General features: G+C 36.8%; 1 protein-coding gene and 1 long non-coding RNA gene across 3 annotated transcripts in view; one reads left to right on the top strand and one right to left on the bottom strand.

The window, feature by feature from the left end:
• Positions 1–12168, bottom strand: part of LOC112656633 (uncharacterized) — a 48379-nt gene extending 36211 nt beyond the window's left edge. The window contains exons 1-2 of the long non-coding RNA XR_003134530.3: positions 12111–12168; positions 10567–10625 (exon numbers count right to left, since the gene is read on the bottom strand). This is a non-coding gene — a long non-coding RNA (uncharacterized LOC112656633). The remainder of the gene's footprint in view (positions 1–10566; positions 10626–12110) is intronic.
• Positions 1–26965, top strand: part of PLCL1 (phospholipase C like 1 (inactive)) — a 327967-nt gene that overhangs the window by 258127 nt on the left and 42875 nt on the right. For both annotated transcript variants that reach the window (XM_025442016.3, XM_025442017.3), the window contains exons 3-5: positions 1424–1627; positions 18662–18737; positions 21217–21326. In XM_025442016.3, coding sequence (XP_025297801.1) covers positions 1424–1627; positions 18662–18737; positions 21217–21326 — 390 coding nt within the window. The remainder of the gene's footprint in view (positions 1–1423; positions 1628–18661; positions 18738–21216; positions 21327–26965) is intronic.

Raw genomic sequence — 26965 nt, forward strand, 5'->3', positions numbered from 1 at the left:
CAAAAGAGGTGTTGGTTGGCAGAAGAAGTAGCAGTCTAGGTAAGAGAACAGAACAAGAGAGGAATATTTTTCAATGCAATTTATTTGCTCCTTTAGCTAATATTTTAATAGTAATTTTCACCAAAGGACCACGCTTTCAAGATAGAAAACAAGCTTAAAGAAGTTAAGCGATTTCCCAAATATTGCAGTTAGTAAGTAGGAATATTGGGCTTTAAATCCAGAAGTGCCTGCTACCAAAACTCATGATCATTCATGGTTTTTAGTCATGTGGTACTGAACCTCAAACCCATCATTTGGTGAAGACTATATTTTTACATTTTTTCACAGAGAAATTCCAGAATGGACCTAAAATCAATTTTAAATAGCTAAAGTGGTAGGAAACAGTATGGTACATAAATCATACATTAATACTTAGATTGTAAGCAATTTTTTTTGAAGTGGTTGCTTTGGCCACTATTTTAAAAATAGGCTCCAAATATTAGCATCTTCTATCTAACTTTTTCTGACATATTCAAAACTATTATAAACCCCTGTGTTAGATTACTTATACATCATTTCTGCATCTTACTTTATATATTACAAGTAGATTTTATTTCTCTGTAATTCTTGAAATATATCCTTCACACATATTATGTGTTTAAAATACACAGTAAAAAGAGTTGGTTACGATAAAGTTTTTCCAGGTAATGCTGAAAATTTATATCATCTCAACCTAAAGTTTCTTGGGTTAAGGATTATTTGAACCCTAATCAGTAGAGAAAAGAAATACCATCATTGTTGCTAAATTCATTCGACATCTAATAGGTATGGCTCACTGTTAATAAGACATAAAATAGTTATAATTTCTATTTCAAATGAATTTTAAAAGGCTATAACATGGACAAATGTATCTCTACATGAAATTTGCTTTAGTACGTGCATCTGTCAGGTACATTTCTGATGGGATGACAGAGAAATACCATTGCTGGTTAGTCAGATGCAGGGTGGTGAGTAATAGCAGCCTGCTACCTTGAAGGGAAAAGCCGAAAGGAGATGTACTCACTCCAGTGTATAATCACTGACATGTTTTTATAATCATCATGATACAAATTGAATAAGCTATTCACAACCAGCCAATGCTAATTCATATGACTACTCCAGCACTGTGTTTTGAAAAGCACCATGTAGCCGTGGTTCACAATCAGCTTTGCTTTATGGCATATTTGTGGCAGTTGCTAAAAACTGACAAAGTATAATAGTGAATTGGTTCTGTGTGTTATCGTGGTGCACATTACACTTCTGGTTGATTATAATCCAGTTTCCTTCAAATTACATATTATTGGAGGGTGTACCTTTAATGAATATACTTTCGTGTAAATCTAGAAGTGTTGGGGGTGATGTGTCATGTGGTCAGAAGTTTAATTCCATGTTTTCTTCCCCACAGAATGCCATAGTGTCTATTAAGGAACTGTGTGGACTTCCTCCAATTGCCAGTCTGAAGCAGTGCCTGTTGACCCTGTCGTCTCGGCTCATCACCAGTGACAATACCCCTACGGTCTCTCTTGTGATGAAAGACAACTTTCCTTATCTGGAGCCTCTGGGGGCAATTCCAGATGTGCAGAAAAAAATGTTGGCTGCTTATGACCTGGTAGGAAATTGTGACCCTATATTTCTTATCTGTGTGTGTGGGGAAATCATCTGGCGGGGGCTTTTCTGTGGAACTCTAAAGAAAAAATAAGATTGGGAGTGGCAGGCAGAGCCAGCCCACCCAGCTTCCCTTAAGCCCCAGTGAAGACGGCTGAGGCAATGCTTTGAATCCAGAGCCCCACAGATTATAAACAGAAATTCTCTGCATTAGCAAGGAATGAATTATCAAGTCTTTAAAAATATACACAATTATTCATCATCTAAATGACTGTGGCCTGCAACATAACCTATTGTATACCTATAGCAAATGAACATAGGCTTCTCAGTGCTGCCTTATGATGTTTGAGACAAAATATTTCTCTAGAATTTATATTTCTTTTTTTAAGATTTTATTTATTTATATGAAAAGGAGAGAGAGAGAGAGAGAGCATACAAGCAGCAAGCAGAGGGAGAAGGAGAAGCAGACTCCTCACCCAGCAGAGAGCCCAATGTGAGGCTTGATCCCAGTACACTGGGGTCATGACCTGAGCCGAAGGCAGATGCTTAATGGACTGAGCCACCCAGATGCCCCTGAAATTTATATTTTTTTAAATTAATTAATTAATTAATGATAGAGAGAGAGGCAGAGACACAAGAGGAGGGAGAAGCAGGCTCCATGCTGGGAGCCCATGTGGGACTTGATCCCGGGACTCCAGGATCGCGCCCTGTGCCAAAGGCAGATGCTCAACCACTGAGCCACCCAGGGATCCTCTGGAATTTATATTTCTAAGCTAATACTATTAAATGATTTTCTGAATATATAATGTAACTTATGTATTAATTAAATTTAAGAATAATTATATTTTTGCATCTCCTAATTCCATAAAAAATTAAGGAGCAAATGAAAATCTGGAAAAATTTGTAACATAAATACCAGATAAAGTATAACTATCCTTAAAATAGAAAGTGCACCTAAAAATCAGTAAGAAGGGGTGTCTTGGTGGCTCATTTGGTCAAGCAGCCAACTCCTGATTTCAGCTCGGGTCATGATCTCAGGGTCCTGGGGTCAGGCTCCATACTCAGAGTAGAGTCTGCTTCAGAATTCTTCCTCTGTCTCTCTGGTGCACACCTCTCCCCCTTCCCCCCCCCCCCCCCCCAGCTCGTTCTCTCTTCTCTCTCAAATAAATAAATCTTTGAAGAAAAAAAATCATTAAGAAAAATAATATGGGGCAAAAATCTTATATCAATTAGGTTTAAGTATAGCTTCATAAAACAAATGATGTAACACAATCATGGCTTAAAAATACAGTTTTACTCTTCCAAATAAAAATCTGGAGACCAGCTTTCCAGTATAAAACTTCTGTAAAGTTCTTAGGAACCTAGATTCCCTCTAGCTTTCTGCTCTACCATCCCTATAGTGCAATCCTTATCCTCATGGTCCAAATGGCTACTGAAGTTCCCACCATAACACCTGCATTCCAACCATCAAGAATGATGAAGAGGAAAAGAGGGCATATCATCTGCCTTTAAGGACATTTCTCTGAAATAGCAAAGATCATTTTTGCTTATATTTCATCAGCCTAGAGTTAATATACAGCCACACTTAGCTGCAAAAGAGAATGGAAAATATCTTTATTTCAAGGGTGTGTGTGCCCAACTAAAAATGATCTCTTCTGTTACTAAGAAATAGAGAGAGGAGAGTTATTAAGAGGATAACAAATATTCTTTCCTTCAGATGTGAACAGGCAATTCATGTATCTTTTCTCTCCTAAAAATAAACAATGAAAATCTAAAAACATATTTAACCTTAAAATAAGTCTTTAATTAGAGATACTACAGACATGTAGTGAAATATTCCCTCTCTCATTGGCACTAAAAATAATAGTACCTCTAATAGAGAATTTAAGGTAATGTGTACTCTCATCCATCTACTTCTACTATGAAAATAAATTACTATGATTTTAGGGGAGAGAAATTTGGCAATAAAATTTAAAATGTTTATCCCATTTGGTTTATGTATTCCTTTTCTGGGGTTTATTATAAGGCAATAGTGATATACATAAACATTTATGTTTAATAATGTCAGCATAGAACTAGTAGTTAAATAAAATATAGTAAACCAATATTATGGACTCTTTGAAAGCCATTAAAATCATGTATCAGAAGAATATTTAATGGTATGGAAAACTTCTCATAACATATTTTTTGAAAAAGTCCAGTTACAAAAAACATTTGCTATAGGATTTTTTTTTTTAATTTATTTTTTTTTTTTGCTATAGGATTTAAATCATATTTATATGTATATACATACCTAAAATGTTAGAATATTAACAGTGATTGTTTTTAAATAAGGGGAATGAACTTAATTTTCTTGTGTATGCTTTTCTAATTTTTATTCTCTATTTGCAACACTCTTTACAATGAATCCAACTAATTTTCATAGTTGAATACAGAAATAAATGTTAAGCAAGAAAAAATAATATTTTATTATTTAAAAAAAAAAACTAGAGGAAAGACATAAGGTATAAACATCCTACAATTGAAAAAGAAAAGAAAAAAACATAGGATGCATTCTGCTTCTAAATGATTATACCTCGTATAAACTGTACTCCATGGTTGCTGGGGGAAAAGTTCACCTATTACCTGTATCTCGTTTTTCATGAAATCAATTTTTTCATCATAAAAGTAGGGACTGAAAGCTATTTAGTGAATAGATATAATTGCCACCTAAGAGGTGAAATTAGGGTACTAGTTGCCATAGAGACCGACAGTTGAAATCACTTATTCCTCCAATTCTCTGTGAAGCTAAGAAAGAAAAATTATTCATTGGCAGGGGAGGCTGGTCCCCTGGAGCTAGATTTGGAATAAGCAGAAAAGCACCTGGATTGTATTTGGCCAATTTCCATTTCACATCCCCAAAGGTCTAATGCTGTTTGGTTTTTTCAGTTTTATCTGCTGGAGCTAAATTTGGTCATCAGCCTTTCCTCATTTGTATTTTTAAAATGCAGTTTGTAATTACAGGCATAGCATGGTTTTCCAAAGCTTAAGTAAGAGGCTACAGTAGAAAGCAGAAATACGGGGATCCCTGGGTGGCTCAGAAGTTTAGAGCTACCTTCGGCCCAGGGCGTGATCCTGGAGACCTGGGATTGAGTCCCACATCGGGCTCCCTGCATGGAGCCTGCTTCTCCCTCTGCCCGTGTCTCTGCCTCTCTCTCTCTGTATCTCCCATGAATAAATAAATAATTTTTTTTTTTAAAAAGGAAGCAGATATACTTTCAAAGGTATCTTCGTTTGTAGTTCTCTATGGAAATGATTTTTCATTTTGGTAGGGAACTGAGTGTAAATACCCCTGTACCAAATGGCAAACTCTGCAGACCTTGCAAGGGATTGAAAACTCTTTTGACGGCGCTGTTGGGTTATTTCTTTTAGGCAGGGAAGTGGGTAGGAACTTAAACAAGTAATGATGATATTGGCCTTGAATGTAAAAACATCATTTTTACTTTCGAGGATTTGCATTGCGTTGGTTGGCATCTGCAATGTTTTTGATATATCAGTGTTCAATATTTATTTTAAAGAAGACTTCTAAGATATTCTACAGATTGAGTAATGGTATTAAAAACAAAAATTGGATCATGTTACTTTCCTGCTCAAAATCCTGCAGTAGCTTCCTAAAAAATAAAATTGGAACTCCTTACTGTGGTCAATGGGGTCATTTATGATCTGGCCTTGGACACCTGTCTCACTGACCTTTTCCAACCTCTCCTGCCTCTCCCAGCCTCACCCCCCCTGACTCTCTCTTCTCTTTACTCCCCTGCCCACCAGCCACATGGACTTTCTTCCTTTCTTCAGTTAGATCAAGTTTGTTCCCATCTCTGGAGTATTTTATTTGTGCTTCCCTCTTCCTGGAATGTTCTGTTGCATGAATAGTTGCTTCCTCTTTCTTAATTCTTAGCTCAAATGTCGGGTCCTCAGAGAAGTCTTCCCTAACCACTGTCCCCACCTGTCACTCAATCACATAACCTTGTTTTATTTCCATCATTCTACTTAGCAGTGTTGAAAGATATTTTGCTTGACTTTTTGTTTAATCTCTGTCCTCCTTTCCCCTTCAATTTAAATGTCTACTCCATGAGGGCATAGACCCTGTCTGTCTCGCTTACTACTGTCATCTCTCAGATTTACAACAGTGCTGGCATGTACTATGTTACCAATTAATGTTAGCTGAATAAAAAGCAAATAGAAGCATTTATTGTTGGTGAAAATAGTGTTGTTCCAATGCCATAATTGAGGTGTTACGGTAAATCTTAAAATCTCCTTTGTTTTATTTCTATGAAACCACACTTACCAAACTGTTCCCTGCCTTAAACATACAGTAAAAAAAAAAAAAAAAAAAGCCATATAGATTGAGGCAGACCTATGGAGACAGTAAGATGAAGGGGCCAGAGATGGGAGGGGGCAGGGTGGGGTGAGGGAGGGAAGGATGAATAGGTGGCGCACAGAGGATTTTAGCACACTGAAACTATTCTATATGATATTGTATAGTGAATACATGTCATGCATTTGTCAAAGCCCATAAAATGTATAATACAAAGAGTTAGCCCTAATGTAAACTACGGGCTTTTGCTAGTAACACTATATCAATATTGGCTCATCAATTGTAGCAAATGTATCATGTTGAAGAAGGATGTTAATAGGAAAACTGGGCTTAGAGGGTTTATGAGAATTTTTCATACTTTCAGTTCAGTTTTTATGTAAACCCCAAATTCTCATAAAAATAAAGTCTAAAAAAATTTCCTTATGGACTATTAATAATGATAATAAAAAAATACTCGCATGACTAAGGCAGAAAACAAATCCAAGGTGGTGGTGGTCATGGTGATGGTGGTGGTGGTAGTGAAGGGGGCAGGTATCACAAGATGAGCAACTTGTATGTTCAACTCAAATCACTTAAATATTTAGATTTCCCCAAAATGGTAATGAACTGTATAGATGCTATCCTACAGGACACATTGTAACCACTAAAAAAAAAAATACAGAATATATTTAGAATAAGAAAAGACCTGAAGTCGTTTATGAACCTGATGATAACATTTGGCTTATTTCAGTATCAAATGAAATGAATCAGGCAACTAGTAACCTCCATTTATTGAAAGCCAACCTGAGTGTATCAAACTATACTACTTGTCAACAGGAAATAAAGTGAAAATATTTTAGAAAACATTGACCCTGAGTTCATCTGCACAGATTTTTTTTGCTAAATTTAGCTTTTCCCTAATGACCTGAGATAGTTTTCTTCCTCACCAAACACTGACTAATTTAATATTTGGAAATATTTCCTCTTGAGGGTCTTAAAAATTTAGTCTTAAAAGTCATTCTAGTATTAATGTTGCAATCACAATTCTATTATAAAATCTGTTGATATCGAGAAACCAAACATCAAATATACCATAGTAGTGTGGACTTCTTTCAGAGATTTCAGGATAACCTTCCCCCTATTCCATATTCCATTTAAAACACATGTTTTCTATCTGCTCGATGGTACTTGGGATTTCAAAATTACCATCAATTCCTTTGGGTAAAGACTTAATTTTTTTTAAATGCAAAAAAAAAATCTCCATGAATAATAGCACATTAGATTATCAGTAATTTATAGCTTTGAATGAATTTAACGGATCCTGTCCTACCTGGGATTTTTACCAGGAAGAGGGAAAAGGAAGAGATCTCAATGACAGAGTGTTCCCCAAGTCTGGGTTCGGTGAGGGGGAGGTTGCTCAAAGAATTACAATTTTTCCTGAGAACATACTGTCTGCAATCTCCCTTCATACTTTGAATAGGGATGCAGCTATGTAAATGCCTGCCTGACATTCAGGGCAGCAGAAGCAAAGGTGACTTTCCTGATATCAGCTGCATGTCCCGGCCAGAAGTGGGATGTGACACCTTCTGAAAAGCACTAAAGCACACTGGGAACATTAATCAGTAACTCAGGCAAGTAGAATAAGTCCTAAAAGCTGAAGATGAAATTGATGCCTTCTTCCTGGACTAAAGACACACAGCGGAGGCCTGTTGGCATTAGGCTTGCTGTAATACCATTTTGGTGGCTCTATATGGTCCTTAAGATGGTTTTTCAGAAATTATACCAAGAATTTCATTTAAAACCAGAACACCAATTCTAAATGACCTGTCCCTTTATTGCACTGATTTTTTTCCCACCAGGTCTTTGAAAGCGCAAGCTTCACTTCCCCATTCTGAATTTTCACTTTTTCTAAGGAAGTATCCAGTGAAATAGGCAATGTAGTCATAGAGTCATTGCCCAGTCTTTGAGGGTTGCTAATGCAGTCTACATTTGCAATTCAATATTAGTGAGATCCATTGTTTATTTCCTCATATTTTTTCTCATATGTATCCATTTTCTTTTTCTTCTTCCTTCCTTCCTTCCTTTCTTTCTTTTTCTTTCTTTATTCTTTCTTTCTTCTTTCTTTCTTTCTTTCTTTCTTTCTTTCTTTCTTTCTTTCTTTCTTTCTTCTTTCTTTCTTCTTTCTCTTTCTTTCTTTCTTTCTTTCTTTCTTTCTTTCTTCTTTCTTTTTCTTTCTTTCTTTCTTTCTTTTCTTCTTTCTTTCTTTCTTTCTTCTTTCTTTCTTTCTTTTCTTTCTTCTTTTCTTTCTTTCTTTCTTTTCTCCTTCTTTCTAATGTCTTTGCTACTTCCTTTTCTTTTTCCATCCTTTGTTTCCATTCTATAGCACCCAGCATGCCTTCCTAGCCTTAATTTTCCCTCTCCATCAATCCAAGTCCAGACTTTTGTCCTAATTTCTCACAAAATTGACATTAAGATTCATTTATTGAGCTTATAACAGTCAATACATATCATATATAAAGAGCTTTAGTAGATTTTGTGAAGTACAGAGATGAATGAACAGAGGCAGGTATCAGCACACATAGCCACATGTAAAGCATGACAGCTCTTTTACTCAAGACAAACATAAGTAAAATGAGATGGGAACATGTATATTTTTGCTTGTCAAACAACACTTTCTCTTTTAATATATCACTTTGTATATATGTCATTAGGCTTTCAATTAGTCAACTCAACAGATATGTTTTGGACACTTGTTACTGTACAAGGTGCTAGGGGGAAGAAATGGTCTGAATAAAAGTTTCTGTCTTTGAGGAACAAGAAGTCCTGATAGGAAGGCAGGACTTACACCTAAAAAGAGCAGGAACAAAGACATACAATGTGCAGATAGTGGAGCAGAGAATGTTTTATGTCCTCAGCTGAGCAGAGTCTAAGAACCTTGAGTGCTATATGGACTGTCCACAGTATATTACACACCCATTCCCACTTCATGCTCAGCAGAATTTTATTTGCAAGAATTTTTTTTTTTTAATTCTGTCTCTCTAGAATTTTTTTAATTTTCACTCACCTCCTCCTTCTCTAATGAGGCCTCACAAAGGTGGTTCAGAACCTTCTGGCATTTCTGTCTAGTGTCTGCTCCAGCGCACAAGGCAGGTGATTCAATGATCCACGGTCTTGTTACTTTTGGGCAGCTCATTTGCACATTCTCAGGTTATGATAGAACCTTCATAAGCAGTAGCAGATGCACGTGATAAGTCCCTATTTGCAATAATTTTAAAAGGAAAATACTGTCTAATCTTATATAACTTTTTTCTTTAGATAGCTGAATTTTTACTTTTCAAATGATCTCATCTGTCTACTCTTTCATGCATCATCAATATTTTTGCTTAACATATTTGGGCTTTTTTAGTGTTTTAAATTAATGTGAAAACTTTTCTATAATTAGTGTTTTGAAAGCGTTTTAAATTATGTGAAAACTTTTCTATAATTAGTGTTTTGAATACAACATTCAGGGGTGGAATAGTTACAGGAGATTGCAACTGTAAAAAATAAACACAAAGTGTTCTCTGAAGGTGACTTCTGTGCTGAATTATTTAACATTAACATGAAAGTTAAATCTTTACTATGGTAAGAGCAACAGATTTTCTGGAGATAAAAGAGAAATCAAAACAATCTAGAGAACATGGATTAAGGGTTATTTAATCTTTTACTAAGTCAGTTGGGGGGTATGCTTTGGAGAGCAGTTGATTATGTTAGCATGACCAGGATACTAGTGAAAAGAACTAATTCCTATCTTTAATCACTCTTGTAATGGAATCAGTACACTGGCAGGTATCAATTAAACCAACCATATTGGGTTGGACTAAACAGATTCTGTCAGTGTTATTACAGATATATTGAAGCTCAGGATAGGAAAAAGTTGTGGTGTGTTTACAGTCTCCCCATGTAGTTTGGCTTATTGAAATCAATTTAAGTTGAAATTAGTAAGTAATAGAAACTCTCTATCACTCTCTCATTGTGTAGTTTGTGTTGAACTTTATACTAGTTTTCATTTCAAAAAGTATGTTGGCTTGTATAGTAGTGGAACACACACACACACACACAAAACCAGCCTGCTGACAGGTGCCAAAATAGAGCTGGTTATTTATAAACGAGATATCGTACGCTTAGTGCATTGAAATTTCTTCTACTCGTGGGTGTGGCAATGTCTTCTGGTACATTTTTTTGTATGTTGTGGTAATTGTCAGCATCTTGAAGGTTGGCAACATTTCCACTTGGTACCAGAGTCCTAAGAACACTGGACATCAGAAGTGTATCAACAAGCTGGCTGCATCACAGGCTTCTTCTCTGTGAAATATGGTCCATGCATCTTCAAAGTTCACTTTGCATTTCTGAATACTCAGACAAAAATTCTGGAGATGGTTCACCATGGTTAATAACCTGATAATTTTATGTATTAACTAAAGGTTAATCATAGTGGGGTAAAAATGAATATTTCTAATGATTATTCAAGATATAGTTGAGAACTCTATCTTGGAAATAGAGCAACTATAGAAAAGAAAAGGTGAAATGATCCCTTTACGCAGAAAGCAGCTCACTGAAGTAGATCTTACCAGTATCATAGATGTGGAGACAAATGTCCTTTTGCCTGTTCTGTGTGAATTCTCTTGTCCTGTGCCATCATAAATCAAGCATGGAAATATGACTCAGAGATTTTCCTGGGACAGAAAATACTTTGTTGCATACATCAATACATCATCATACATCAGATGCCATGGACTTCCAGTGAGCTTGCAAATGTTCTGACCTTATGTGTGTACCGTTTCACCGAAAACTAACAGTCTCAATAGGATTAATTTTGCTTAAAAGCAAAAGATGCAGATTTATTAGTAGTCCATCTGATTTAAAGTTTTTAAGGATATTAAAAATTAAAGGATATTATGTTCATTCTAGCTGGCAAATATGCATGTAACAGCAATCAGATTTTAAAAGGTATTGAGTTTGGTAAAATTTAGGTCTTATTTTGAATTATCTAGAGAACCAAAAACTAAAACCCAGTGTTTCGCTTGGAAGGAAGGTACGAGTTTGATTATTTTAGTCTTCTTAAAAGGAGAGAATAAAATAGATCTAGAGCAGATTGACATATTCTTAAGTGATAAACTTTCCAAATTAGATAACACCTTCCTGAAAGAACAGTGGATGCCACTGAATACATTTCTTTCTAGGTTTGATAGGAAGAATATCTATGTGGTTGATGCCTTTTGCAAATTAGACAGAAGGAGAAGCAGTCAGGACGAAATGTATTTTTATGATACTTGGCAAATCTTACTTTATTAATGTTTATCACTGATTTATACTTCCAATAGAAATTCTATACTTTAATATAATATTAGTATCACAATGCAACTCGTAGCATAGATCTGTTCCTCAAGAGCCTGGATTCTAGTCTAAACTATTTCACTAACCAGCTCTTTGGTTTTAGGAAAGCTCATTTGGGCCTCAGTTTTTTCTTTTACGAAATGGGGTTTTCTGTGATAGGTGATCCTTATGGTGATTTCTAAATATAAAGTTCTGTGGTTCTAGGAATTTGGATATAATCAGGAGAAAATTGGAATCTGTGGAAGGTTTATGAGTCATGTTATGAACAAAAGTTCATCTCTTCAGTACCATTCAATAGTTACATTGACTCAGCAATGATCCTAGGCAACTAAATTCTCTATTGAGAAGAGCTGTAAGGATACTTTATTCACACAGATTGGACACTTTAATCCATCTCTGAGTAAAAGCAGTAACGCTTCAGTAAAATTTTTATTTTAAATAAATGATTTTGATCTTAACTGACAACTTTACATACCCCTGTTCAGGACACACCGAATGCTTAAAGTCATGCTAATCTTTATCTGAGTAAGTCCTCTATTCTTTTAGATTCAAAGTCATGGTATGGAAATAAGATCCATTAGGAGATACTCATGTGACAGAGTTAAAGAAAAGCTCTTTGTATTACTACAACAAGCAAGACAACTGGGAGCTGAGACTGAGACATCAGATATGTAAATCCAGGACACTCCCAGATTCTATCAATCCAGTCAACTTCGCTTTGGCTGGTTTAGTACACTGACTACCCAGCTGGAGGATTATACGAGGATATGCTTCTCACCTTCTCTCCTTGGCTTTTGCGCTTTATATTTCATTCCTGTCAGGATCTGTAGAGAACTAGGAAGGAGATTAAACACAAATCAACCATTTTTCCTTCCTTACATCTTAGATAAGCCTGGGGGAGAGGCTGAAATTGTTGATTTAAACGTGGTTTGGAATTATTGGTGTATTTTGGCCATCCATCTTATTTGTTTTCTCTACAACTGCTAATAATTGAAAGTTGACTGCAGAAAATAGAATAAAATTATTTTTCTAAGTACAGTGGAAGCTGTTACCATAGAGAAGATGATCAAAAGCCCTCATGAGAAAAGTCCAAATGAACAGTGACTTTAAGTTCTGGGAATATTAATGATGAGTATTTCAGAGTAATAGTTATGAATTTTTTTACTAAAGGATTTCAGGTTATCGTCTAAGGAATCTCATAGGGATGCTCTTCTATGCTGAAGGTTAAATCACACTTGACTATCTCTTTACAAAATGATCTATTAGACAAGGGGAAAACAACTTCTTATTTGTTAACCTATGGGGTTAACAAATAATTACTTGGGAGATTTTGAAGAGAACTTGAACATTGTTGAATGTTTTGGTCCTGAATTTAGTTTACCTTAAATAAGTAGTGAAGTTTTTATTTTTTAAAAAGATTTATTTATTTATTTGAGAGAGAAAGAGAGAGAGACTGAGTGAGTGTGAGCAGGGAGGATGAGAGCAGAAGAGGGAGAGAAAGTCAAGCAGACTACTCACTGAGTACAGAGCTGGATGCAGACTTGATGCCACAACCCTGACACCATGACCTGAACCAAAACCAAGAGTCAGAGGCTCAACTGACTGAGACACACAGGTGCCCCCGTAATAAAGTTTAAAAATTCATTAACTTTCTGATATTTGAGTAATGTATTTTCTATAGGTATAATTCTCTTAAAAGCTTTGTGTTTATTTGAAAGGGAACTCAGAACATTAAGATTATAGAAAAATGGAGAAGTCTAGACAAAAGACTAGAGATAAAAATAAAAATAAGAATTCCAAAAGACAGGGATGCCCAGGTGCCTCAGTGGTTGAGCATCTGTCTTTGGCTCAGGGCCTGATCCCAGATTCCCGGATCAAGTCCTGCATCGGGCTCCTTGCGGGGTGTCTGCTTCTCCTCCCTCTGCCTGTGTCTCTGCCCTTCTTTCTGTGTTTCTCATGAATAAATAAATAAAATCTTAAAAAAAAGAAGAGTTCCAAAAGATAATTCTAGGTTTGAAAAGTAATCAATAATAAATAAAATACCATATTGTGTGTATATGTGTGAGTAATCAATATGTAGAAGAAATAAATGTCACACAGTAAAATAGAGAAAAGGTGATTATATAAATAAATGATGAATCTATGAATATAGGTAACTAAGTTCCTGATCTACTGGAATTACAATTTACTGGGGAAATGAAGGGTGAGAGATAACATAAGTAGATAATTAATTGTAATTTGAAATAGAAAATAAGAAATTTTGTAAGTGGATTAAAAACATAGAATATTCTTGAAATTTGGAGGTGAGAGGGAAAGGTAAAGGGAAATCAGGACACCAGTGGAAGAGAGGCACTGATATGAGTTTTGAGGCTGGTAGGATTTTGACCAGGCTTAAGAAGACTTCTCTAATAGAAAGAAGTGTGTAGAAGGAGGAACAAGGTGCTTGGAGAAGCATGATTCACACAAGGTCCTAGGAGAATTGGGAAGCCAGAGAGGGGGAAGCTCCTGGGGGAAATGGGAGGATGTGAATTCTGGGTTAGAAAAATTTTACTTCACATAATAGGCAAAGGAGAAAATGAGAAAGCCAGGAAGTAACTAGTGCTATGCTTTTGGAAGATGATTCTGGAAATGGTATTTAGAAGGAGTAAGGTGGGAAGAACCAGAACCTGCCAGTAGCCGAGCAGGGATTCAAAGCCACCTCTGAGTGCCTCCAAGGATGCTTTGTGAGCACTTGGAGAAAATAGGAGATATTTCATTTTTTGGCAGGAGGAGGCGTTAGAATGGGAGAATTAAATGGAAGAGAACATATTTTTGAAGGTGATGATTGAGCTACAATATAAGTTGAAAGATGGTTCAGAGAGTGTGAAGAAAGGCTTATAAACCAGGAATGTTGTGACAAAAGAAGGAAACAAAGGGTGACTGACAAAATAGGGGGAGCTCACCTTCAGGATGCATGAGGCAAAGAGAATGTTGGAGATTGGAACCTGGAATTCTGGATGAGACAGAGAATGCTGGAAATTACAGTACAGGTATCTGGTAGTCTAAGCATCTCCACCTTATTTGTTCTCCACAAATAGCAAAGGGGTGATTAAAGGAGTAAATGAGGGGTTTAGTGATAAAAGTATGGGTAAGCATTAGACAAGCAACACTGGATGGTGATCACCCCAGGAATAGTAACAGCGGAAATCTGTCATCACTCCCAGGCCCAAAGAGGAAGGTGAGGGAGCTATTCCTGGTGCTCAGTAATATCTGTACCTGGTAGAGATACAGCTCACTTGACAGGAGCTGTGGCCTTGTAAAGAGGAAGCTGTGGAGCCACAGTCCAGCAGGGAGCGAATGGTCAAGGGAATAACTACCCTAAACCTTCTCTCCTCCTGCCTCCTGCCCATGATCCCTTGCTGATGAGTCCTCTTGGCCAGTCCCAACAGAAGTCAGAGGTGAGAGAGCCTGCTTGATGTTGCCCACAGAGACCAACCTCCCCAGCATGGAACATGGCAGAGAGTACATCTGGAGGGGTGAATAGAGAGGATCCAACACAGGCAACTCCTCAGTAAAAATTTGAGAGTGTATTCATTCATAAATGATATAAACTTACTAACATACCAATTTATACACTATAAAACAAATCAAGAATAGAAATTAGCATTGGATTTTAAGTTTTACTTACAGATAATAAAAATAAATCTTTTTGCTCTTCCAATGTAATCGAATACATTGATCTAATCCATTGTCATGGTTTTCCCTTGTCTGTGTTGCTGAGGAAGAAATCATGATGTGAGTAGAATCGAGGAGCTGCTCTGCCATCTTCACATTTTTGCTTGTGCTTGGATAATCTTCATTTTCTTCTCAGGAATCCATATTGGGGAAGTTTAGTTTATTTAGGAGCAGATAATATAAATTACAGGCATATGTAATTTGGAATATTCTGGAAGAAACTAATAAATGAGTAATGCTGTTATCCTTTCTTCCATGCAGAATTCCCTTCTTCCTTGTCTTATCTCACTTACCACATTAGGGACACATGATCTTGACTTGGCAAGGGGCGGGGGGCAGGGTCAATCTGTAAAGCTTAATTTCCATTCTAATTTTACGGATAAATAAACCTGAATAGAAGTCCTCATTATTTCTCCTCACACCTCCAAGGATTATTTTGTGCTCCTTGCCCCAGAGTGCATGTACCTCCCTACTTTGGAAACCCCTATTATAGACTGTTGGAAGTATAAATCTGGAATTTAGGAGAGAAGCCAGGGTTGGGGACACTGGCCTTGAAATGATCTTCATGAGTACAATATTTCATTGCTCTAGGAATGGATGAAATTATTAAGAGGAGTCATAATGGTGAAAGGAAAAAACTGGAGAGATGAGGCCTAGCAGCTCAAACAGGTCCTACATGTATGGATATAAAAAAGGTGAAACAGGTAGTACAGGAGTCAGAGAAAGAGTAAAGCTGAAAATGAAACAGGGTCCCAGAAATCAAAAAGGAAGGCTGACCACAGGTGTCAACTGCTGAGTTGGGAATGAATGAGGACAGAGGATGGACCAGGATGTAGTTGATGATGAGGCCAAAGTTAAACTTTGAAGGTCTTGATGGAAACTTGCTTGAGTCAAAGCAATGAGTATGGGCTAATTTTTAAAGGGAGGATTAATGGCCAGTAGAATAAGTTGTTATTGTTTGCTTACTTTAAAGTAAGAGGTGTATGGAGAAGGGAAAAAAAAACAAAACAAAACAGGAGAGAGGTAGAGATTTTGGATAAAAAAAAGAAGGGGTCATTAGTAATGGATTTGTGAGGGAAGCAGTGGAAGCAGAAGTGAATGTCTAGGTAGAAGAGCACAGCAAAGACAACACTTTCTTCTCAGATTATTATAAAGAGGGTATGGTGTTTTGAGATGAAGGAAGTATATTCCTTTTTTGCTCAAAAGTGGGGAGACACCTAGTAAAATACTGCAAAGAAAATAGTCTACAAATCAATAGGTAGAGAGTTTTTTTAAATTAAAGAATATATTCTCTACTGACAGCAAAACCAAGAGAAATGAGTGTTAAGATGTCAGTCAAGATATTATCAAAGGAAATCAAAAGAAATTATCAAAGGAAATTATCAATCCTATTATTATATTTAGTTTTTCTTAAAAAAGGATAAATCTGAATCTGTTTGAAATAGATTGATTATGGGCATTCCCTCATTTTTTTTTTTCTGAAAGGCTGGGCCAGGTGACTTTGAAAATGCTATAGTTCAGGCTCAAAAGACTGCAGGTCTGTGAAGGCATGCATTCTCTCAGGGAGCATGGCCAGGCCAGACAAAGTTAGAGGAGTGCTATTTTTTCATGAAAGTAAGTGGGGTTTTAATTCCAGCTCAACAATTAGTTCTATTTTTAAGACAATCTTAACTCTTGTAGGTCTTCATTTCTTTTCTTTTTTTCTTACTTTTCCTTTCTTTCTTTCTTTTTCTTTTTCTTTTTTTTTTTCTTTTTTTTACAAAATTAAGGGAGTGGTCATGATACCTAAGTTTCTTTTGGTCTTATAATTAAATTATTCTAAAAAATGTGTATTACCTATTTTGCTTATGTTAAAGTCACAAAATGTGTCCATTATTTATGAGTATTTCCCTTGCTTGAATTTCATAAAAACATTTTGTCTACTACTTAACTATTGCAATATCTGATAACTTTTGAAAGTATAATAAAACTCAGTTGATGTTACATCCATGGATGCTAACTAAGCTTAGAAAAGACTAGATGGTCCTCATATTAAATCTTTCTCTGCTTGTAAGTTTTATTCACTTGGAAGCTGTAGTAAGTCAGGCTACTGTTAGGCATTTCGTAAGGTGTTATTCACTAACTTTCCACTTCATCTTGGGAGTTGAAAGTGTTAATGCAGTTAAAATGTGTGACCCAGTCTAGACCTTCTTGGATATCTGCTTTTATGGTTTTGGTGGTCAATTTGACCCTCCAAATAACTTACTTTAAACTACCTCTTTAGGCAGAAAATATGAGTAATTCAATTTTGTTTGGTTGAATTAATTATCATATTTCATTCATCCATTTGATTAGACTTCCCTGCTAGACTCTGAACTCCACGGAGATAGAAATGTGTCTGTTTTTGCTCCTTAATGCATCACACTCCTTGTACTTACCACAGTGCTTACACATAGTACCTTCTTAGTAAATATTTATTAAATGAATGAATAATATGATTTTACTTCTATGGAGTTGTTAGGCATTAAAAAATTTGTGATTCAATACTCTTTTCCATTTAAAAATTTGTAACCATAAACCACTCAATATTTTTCAGTGATTGTACAAGACTACAATCTGTTTGATAGCATTTAATTACGAAAAATGTCTTACCCAAGACCTTTATATCCACTTTGGATTCTGCCTTGAACTCCTTTCAGAATATTCAGACAGACAGAACAGAACAGCCAGATGGAATGGGGCAACACTTATTGGGAATAGAAGAGTGGCTGGGAATTCAAGAAGTATTAGTTTGTCTAATGGTTGCTCTTCTTCAGGCACTTCAAGAGAGCCACAATCCCTTGTCATCCTGATTACAACTTCTTTACCAATTATCATCTTCCCTCTTCTTCACATACAGATTTTTCTTTTCTCCAGCTTGCCAGCAGTTGTCTTATTTCCCCTATTTCATTTAGTCTATTAATTATTTCTTGGACACCTTTGTTTTCTACCCAAAGGTAAAGAGCAGAGATCACCATTTCAGTGTTATTGCCTACAATTTCTGTTAAATTGGTGGCTCTGAAATCTGACCCATTCCTCATTCTTGCCAATGGAGCAGGAGCCCTTTTAGAGGGAGAACCAGACCTCCACCAGCTTTTTAAAGGGAGGATTAATGGCCAAATTAATGGCCACCCAAATGCAAGCTTCTAACTTCACTGATGTGTTCAGTTGTCCTTTAGGTCATCACTAGGTGATTCCCTATTCTGATTCTTGTTGCTATTATTCCAGTACCATTTGCCTTGGTATTGCAGTAACTTTTGGAGTGAGAGAGTAGAAAAGAGGTGTTCATAAATGTGATCCGGGACTTAATGAATGTGTATACATTTATTTAACAGTTATTTGGCATTCATGGTGTGCCAAGTGTGTCACATGACTGAAGTAATTATAAGGTAGGTGACTCTAACGTTAGTCTAGCTAGAATGGATGGAGGTTGGGACAGACCCCAGTTATCTTTCCATCTCCTATCTCTTGTGGTTAAGACCATGGCTCCCCATTATTGGTAGCATTAGGTGTATCTCTGTATGCTGTCCTTCCAATGGGCCAGTTTAAGGACTTCTAACAACCACCTTTTTTTATGTTTTGTTTATTTTGTGACAGATGATTCAAGAGAGCCGATTTCTCATAGAAATGGCAGATACAGTCCAGGAAAAGATTGTGCAGTGTCAGAAATCAGGTAATCCCCATGCTTTGCCCCCTTTTCTTTAGAAACTTAATGATAATTTTTGGTAGTTTTTAAAGTTTCTGTTGTTACTCTTAAAATTCAAATATTTTATGCCATAGTTAATACTTTTGAAGTGAATGTAAGTCTTTGTTTAGTACAGAAGAAATTGAGGTGACAATAGGTGGGTTGTATGTATATAGGGGGTAGTGTCTAACAATGTTTAGAGAGGTGAAGGGTTCTGAATCTACTTTTGTAGTTTGCAAGTCTGTCAAAACCTTTTACTATACATTGTCCCTTTAGGACCCCTCATTTTTATAATTCGAGCCATAATCCTATTAATGTCCTAGGCTTTTGCCTCATTTATTAGTCATTATTTTAGATTTGTTCTTTCTTTAAGGATGGGATGGGTCACATAGCTATGACCCATCTTTATATTTATTTATATTACCTTCATCCATGCTCTGTACTTTAATATTTCTTGGATTTATATTCTCCTGGATTCCTATGCACAATGATTATGATGAGGAAGATGACAATAGTGACAATTGCTTTATATATTTGCACATAATATTCTGTGCACACATACTGTTACTTAGTCCTCTTAACGCTGCAAGGTAATCACCATTGTATCCAATTTACAGATGAGCCATCTGAAATTCTGAGAGATTGAGTGAATCACTTGAGATCCCATATCAACACAGGGTAGAGCTGACCTTTGATCCCAAACTAGACTTTAAAAATGGTGCTCTTCACTGACTGGTCCACAGGCTTAAATGTTTCTGTTGACAGAAAGCACAAAAATAATACCACATACTTATATAATGCTCTTCTATGCCAGACACTACTTTAAAAGCTTTATATGTGTTGACTCATTTAATCTTTACCACAGTCCTTTGAGGGGACACACTCTTTTTATCACCATTTCACTAGTAAGGAAACTGGATTGCAGAGTTTCAAGGTCTTGCTCATGCTTATGTAGCTAGTAAGTAGTGGAGCCAGAGTGTAAGCCCAACCCCAAAATCATGCTCTTACCATGTGCTATATTTGTTATACTAACACCACCAGAAAGGTTAATGTGGCTTTTAGCTGCATTAATAAAAGTAAAGTAACTAGACAAGGAGGGTGGTGGTAAATCCCCACCCTGTGTGGGCTGCTTCAAGCCTAATGTGAGTATGGTGTTCCTGGATGCAGATCCCGACAAGCTCAACTCCAGTAAACTATGCAATGTAGAGGCTTTGCCTGGATGTCATCTTTAAAGGAGAGACATTGTTAGTAAAGCTGAAACATGCTAGAATCTTTAATCTGGAGAAAAGACTCTGGTGGAATTTATCTAATATCTTTCTTCAAATGCTAAAGGGCTGTACAGTGGAAAGAGGATTAGACTAGCTGGTCTGGGTCTAGCTAGCATGAAGGGGTAAAGGTTCCAGGGAGAGAGACTTTGGCTTGATATCACTCATAGCTTTCCAAAGATGTCATAAACTATCCAGAAGAAAGTGTGATTCCTATCTGAGGATGATGACATTTTTTTATAGTATTCAAGATTTAGAAATGGTTCAGCTAAAAATAACTTTAAGGCCATTACCAAATCTGAAGTACTTAGGTGTTTCCAGGAACACATTTATAAAACATCTTTTTATTTTTACCCAACATTTATTGATTAACATTGTTATCCATATGGACTCCAGGGTCTACTGTCAAGTCATATTGATGGTTTATGTGTAAAAGTAAAATAAGTGCATCTATCACATATAGTTACCTGTCACACATTGTCACACATTACACCATTTCACATAAAAACCTGGTAGAGGGATCCCTGGGTGGCGCAGCGGTTTAGCGCCTGCCTTTGGCCCAGGGCGCGATCCTGGAGACCCGGGATCAAATCCCACATCGGGCTCCCGGTGCATGGAGCCTGCTTCTGTCTCTGCCTCTCTCTCTCTCTGTGACTATCATAAATAAAAAAAAAACAAAAACAAAACAAAAAAAACCAAAACACCTGGTAGAGGGACACCTGGGTGGCTCAGTGGTTGAGCGTCTGCCTTTGGCTCAGGGTGTGATCCTGGAGTTTGGGATTGAGTCCCACATCGGGCTCCCCATAGGGAGCCTGCTTCTCCCTCTGCCTTTGTCTCTGCCGCTCTCTGTGTCTCTCATGAATAAATAAATAAAATCTTAAAAAAAAAAACAACCCAGGTAGAAGACAAACAAGACACATGTAAGCTATCAGAAGAATTTGGTTCTTAACCTCCTAAAAAGGAGGTTTATGTCTTTATCTATAGCTCCTGGCTGTTTAAAATGTAATTTGATCTAATGAATTGATTATTGTTAGTTTGCCCCTAAGGATAACCATTGGTGGGGATGAATAAGATGTAAGGGAGCATTTGAGTCAGGGATTTCAAAATTATGAGAGAAGGACAGGAATGGGGAATTTTTCATAATAAAATGCCTATTTTTATGAAACTTATACAAAGAATTCTGGTATGTTCTTTTTTAAAAGGGATGGAATTCCATGAGGAACTTCATAATCTAGGGGCAAAAGAAGGCTTGAAAGGAAGAAAACTCAACAAGGCAACTGAGAGCTTTGCTTGGAACATTACAGTACTGAAGGTAAATGAAATTCCCAGGTACCCTCTTTACCTTTATTTTTCTCCTGCTCATCTCTCCAATGTGCAGAGAGGCATCAGTGGTTAAATGCAGTGATTGGAATTTTGAAGTAATATGTGGCCTAATCACCAGGTTCATGCTCTAAGTGATGGGGAGATTGACATACTTTTCACCATAATAGGGCAAATGAGGTTTGTGGTAGAGGCAGAGGACAGGGCGACCTAATTCTACCACCCGGTGTTTTTACTCACATGAATGCTTCTGCTCAAGTCAATATAGCTGTTCTTGTTTGTGAAAAGAATAATGCCAAATGTTGTGGGAAAAGAATCCAGCACAAGTGATTTGGAAGAGCTTTAGACTACAGAATATCTGGAGCCATTTCGGATTATTTTATTTTAAGAGCAGTCTCTAAAAATACATTTATTTTTGCAAGTAGCTTTGGAAGTCAGTTTCTTGAGATTATGATTTGCTCTGCTGAAATTTAATTTTAGGATTTTGAAGTAAAGATGCCACTTTTCATATTTTCTTATGTGAAAGGAACGATGATTTAGGCAGTTGGAGTAATTTATTCCTGACAGTGTGTTGGGAAGAAAACAGCCATAAACAAAATTAATCATTGCTAATGTTTAAAGAGCACCTACTATGTGCCACATACTGTTTTACAATCTTTGTATAAATTAACATTATAAGACAGATAACAATTCAATACTGTTATTATTATATTTTAAGGATTTTATTTATTTGAGCACATGCTCCTGCACATGAGTGAGGGGAAGGACAGAGGGAGAAGGAGAAGCAGACTCCCTGCTGAGCAGGGTAACCCAATACAGGGCTTGATCCCAAGACCCTGGGATGATGACCTGAGCCGAAGGTAGACACTTAATGAACTGAGCCACCCAGGTGCCCCCCCCCCCAATACTATTATTATTCTCATTTTATATGTGAAAAAACTGAGGCATTAAAAATGTAGGTATAGGGCAGCCCAGGTGGCGCAGCGGTTTAGCACCACCTTTAGCCCAGGGCGTGATCCTGGAGACCCAGGATCGAGTACCATGTCGGGCTCCCTGCATGGAGTCTGTTTCTCCCTCTGTCTGTGTCTCTGCCTCTCTCTTTCTCTCTCTCTCTCTTTCTCTCCCTGTGTGTCTCTCATGAATAAATAAATAAAATCTTAAAAACAAAAACAAAAACAAAAATTGTAGGTATATTACTCAAGACCGCACTACTAGTAAATGATGGAGGTGGGGTTTGAACCCAGGCAGCCTGGCGCCAAAGACATGTATTTAACTTACTCTGTTGAAAAATACGTTTATGTGAAAGTGCTAGGTGAACTGAAAGATATAAATGTTTATTAAAAATTCAGTTCAGAAATATTTGTTAACCTCCCCTATGTACTGGGCTCTGTGCTCTGCATTGAGGATTCACGGAGAACAAAAGAAGTATAGTCCCTGACCTCATGAATTAACAGTCTGGGGGCAAGGAATGGGGTAGTGGGAAATAGGCATCATTTGCTTAATGAGCAGGGAAGACCTATAGCATTAATGTAAGGTGAGCTTATTTTATAATGTCGGAGTAAACATGGCAGCGTGAATGCTGATACCAAACACTTTCTGGTCAGCGGATACTCATGTGAGTTTGGAATATGCCAATCACTGAGAAAGGTGCTATGGTTACAAATAATAAAAGAGGAATACTTGGGCCTCTAGGACTAGTCTGCAAAGGGAGACAGATCTATAACTAATAATAGCCATCAGTTATTCAGTACTTAATATGTGACAAGCACACATGGCTGCGTAGTTTATATACATTTTCCCTTTCCTCTTTGTGATAACCGACTGACCTTGCAGTGACTCCTGCTGACCCTGGTATGACTCTCTCCATCTCACAGATGAGGAAATTGAGGCTTAGCCAGGTTTAAGTTTCTTGCCATCAGCTAGTAAATGGCAAAGCTGAGATTTTTAACTCATGCCCATGTTTCTACACTATACTGTCCTCTTGCCTCCTATAAAACTCAATCCATGTGACTGAGTCTAGGCAGCCTTGATCAGGGGTGCAGCAGATTCTTTGTGCAGATTGCCAGAGAGCTCTGAGGCTTTAGCCAAGTTATATAATCCCTCTGAGGGTTGACAATAACATTAGTGTGACAATGATATTAATTCCCTGGGTTTGGTGAGAATCAAATGAGGTAATACATACAAAATATCTAAGTCAGAGTGCATAGAACTAGACACTATATATAGACACACGTATACGCTATTACTTTTGCCAGGTGAGGATGACCATTGGAGGAACAAGTTTGTTGTTGTTGTTGTTTCTTATTTTATTTTAAAAAAATTTGAACTTAATTAATTTTTATATTGAGATATAATTTCTTGTTTCTTTATTAACCTGTGACTTAAGCCCATTCAGTGTTTTCTGAGGTTTGTTTCTACGTTTGTTTGATTTAGTGACAGAGGCAGATTGGTAGATGGGGCTGAGCAAATGCTGTACACATCATTCTAAGACAGACTTTTTGAAACATGACCAGTATTCTACTATTATAGCTCATGTACTAGCTGCTGGTATTTTAGCTTGAGTGCTAGGAGCTTAAACAAGAATAGTGAATTTTTCCAAAAATTTTAATATTTCCTTTCCCTTATTACATTTTGTGGGCTTGTTAATGAGGTGCTCTTTCCACAATTGCTGAACAAATGAACGTCTTGGATTTTTTTTTCTTTTCTTTCTTGCTTTTTTTTTCTTTTTCTCTCTTTTTTTTTTTTTAGAGAGAGAGAATACAGGGACAGAGGGGGAGGGAGAGAGAATCCCAAGCAGGCTTCATGCCCAGTTCAGAGCCTGCCTCAGATCATGAATGACCTGATCCAGAATCAAGAGTCAGACACTTAACTGACTAAGCCACCATGATGCCCCTGGAATTTTAATTTTTAGCCGAGGGACAGAGGCTGGGCTCCTTTGGAGACTGTGTAGTCTCATGGTGCCTCTCTGAGACCTCCCTTTATATCTTGTATCTTGAATGCGAAGCTCTTAGTTCTCGCTTTATTCTCCAGCCTTCCTGTTCATTTTCCAAGCTCCTAACATCTTTCAGTAAATGCTCATTTTCTTAAGTTTCCTAGATTCAATTGACATTGCTTACAACTGGTTGAATGAGTATAAGCAAACTTGTAATACATAATCACTGCATTAGTAAAATATGGCAGGGCTCACTATAATATTGTACATTGCCAACTGAAAAGGTTTCCTTACATACAATTTATGTAAGTATTCTCCACTATCTAGGGAAGGAGTGGGGATTGATTAATATTGGTTGAGTGTGTGGGTTCATGTAACTAAACATATTTCATTCCAATGTACTTTCCAACAAGTGAGGGAGAAGCTAGAAAATAATGACAAATGTGCTCCTAAGGAAGTAGATGGGGAGCAAGGAGTGGTGGGAAGGGGCACTAGCTTTAAAGCAAATTGAACTGAGACTAAAATATAAATTCTTTAGTTTGTTTCCTGCAATTCAGTATTACATCGATCTGGTAATAAATGACAGGGAAACTATAGAAAAAATTGCAGAGACCAAGATGAATAGCTCTATAATATAATGAATATGAATTAAACTTAGTGTCCAAATTTTCCAAGCCAGAAATGAGGACCTTGGATCCAGCAAGAAGGCTGAAATCAAGATGATCCTGGAAGCTCTCATCCATGGTTTTCTTTTTTTTTTTCCTTCCATTCATATTTTAGCACCGTACATGGGTCCATAGGAGGAACTTGCTTAGCAGATCTTTTGCATTTCCCCACACTATAATATGCCAATAGCCAACTATAACATGCTCCTCCTAAACCTTCCTTTCTCTTTCATTGCTGAGAACAAAATCAAACTCCTTAAATAGCCATTGTGTTTATTTGAGGTGGTATGATGATACAAGTCTCAATGACTCAGTTTTCAGTATATTTTCCAGATAATCATTGGACCAAGATAGCTCCTTCTCATCCTACCCTCACACATTAAGGGTTCCTTCCATCTGTCTTTTCTTCATGCTGTCTTTCAGAAATGAGTTTTATTTGGTTACTAACATAATATTAAAATCTTACAATGGGAAATTTGCCTGTTCTTTAAGTCTTCTAGAAAGAGATGCTACAACTTCACTTGCTTAGTTAACCTATTGTAGTAAATTGTTATTAATTTTGGAGGTGTTTCACTCAGAGTTTTGAAGATCTTTTGGAGGGGAGATATGAATTTATACCATTATCACTGATAAAACATAATGTGTTATGAAGTGGAATTCATTTACAGCCATGGATTCCATCCAGGGTGACTTGACTTCTCAAGTATAAAAAGAACCTCATTGTAAGGCGGTTACATCTACAAAACTGAAATTAGAAAGAACCCACGAGTAGCATTTTTAGTGAGTTTTCCCAATATATATTTTTCTAACTTGGCCTGTTGGCTATTTTAAAGAATGAAATTCCATTATTTTTACATTTTTTAAAGTTTGACAAAAAAATCAATTTTAGTAGGCTGGAGATGCGTCAAGTAGAGATATATAAAAACTAATATTGAAAAAAGTATAACTAGTAAACATTTTATTGTAAAGGAAAAGTTATGAAGGTAGGTGGTCACTAGAGCTTAAAAAGGAATAAAAAATTAGGACGTGGTTAGCTTCTTATTTATTCATAAATTTCATTGATTACTAGTTGAATGACATGTATTAAATAAGTTATGAATGAATAATTACTTTCTCAATGAGCACTTCTATTAATTGATATGTATTTATACTTTCCCTAGATAGATTTCTAGCTTATAATTTAATGCATTCCAGGTAATGCCATAAAAAAACAGGTTTGTTTGTAGATATGACTAATATTTTTCTGCCTAAATTTTTGGCTTTTTATTACTGTTTAAGCCTTTGCTTCCTCTGCTTTTATCTTGGCAACATTTTCATTTTCCTTGGGAAGAGCAGAGGCTGAAGCTTTTCACTTCTTGAGTACTTAAGTTTCTAATGCAGGCAGATTCTCTTATTTAGTCCCTAAATTTCAGGCTCTCACATCCCTGGGGAATCTTGCTGCATAAGGGAAATTAAATGGATGTCAGTGTGGTAATAAGCTTTCTACCAGAGCCTGCAAACCCTCTTGAAGTCTTTGCTCATTGTTGAGAGACAGAAGGGAAACAAGATGATGTTTTATTAGAAAAGAAGTATGAGGAGAGGCATCCATCTCTGAGAGATTGAATGACAGCAAGAATGGGGTCATCTTCACCTGAATGACCATGGGTATTTTAAATCATTCTTTGTGATTCTGTGTGTGTGTGTGTGTGTGTGTGTATCAAATCAAGATCTTCCAGGGCAGCCCAGGTGGCTCAGCGGTTTAGCACTGCCTTCGGCCCAAGGCGAGATCCTGGAAACCCGGGATCAAGTCCCACGTTAGGCTCCCTGCATGGAGCCTGCTTCTCCCTCTGCCTGTGTCTCTGCCTCTCTCTGTCTGTCTTTCATGAATAAATAAATAAAATCTTAAAAAAAAAAAAACCCAGGATCTTCTGGCAGCCATAGTAACTGTGCCCTTGGAGGCTGCTCTGAGGTTGTATAAAGAAGAAACACATTCAGTGTCCTCTATGTTGTCTATTGAAAACTTCTCTAATGGTGTTTCTAGCAGCTGCTGGCTCT

This window comes from Canis lupus, chromosome 37 (assembly GCF_003254725.2).
Source record: "Canis lupus dingo isolate Sandy chromosome 37, ASM325472v2, whole genome shotgun sequence".
In the NCBI taxonomy this organism is placed as follows: Eukaryota; Metazoa; Chordata; class Mammalia; order Carnivora; family Canidae; genus Canis; species Canis lupus.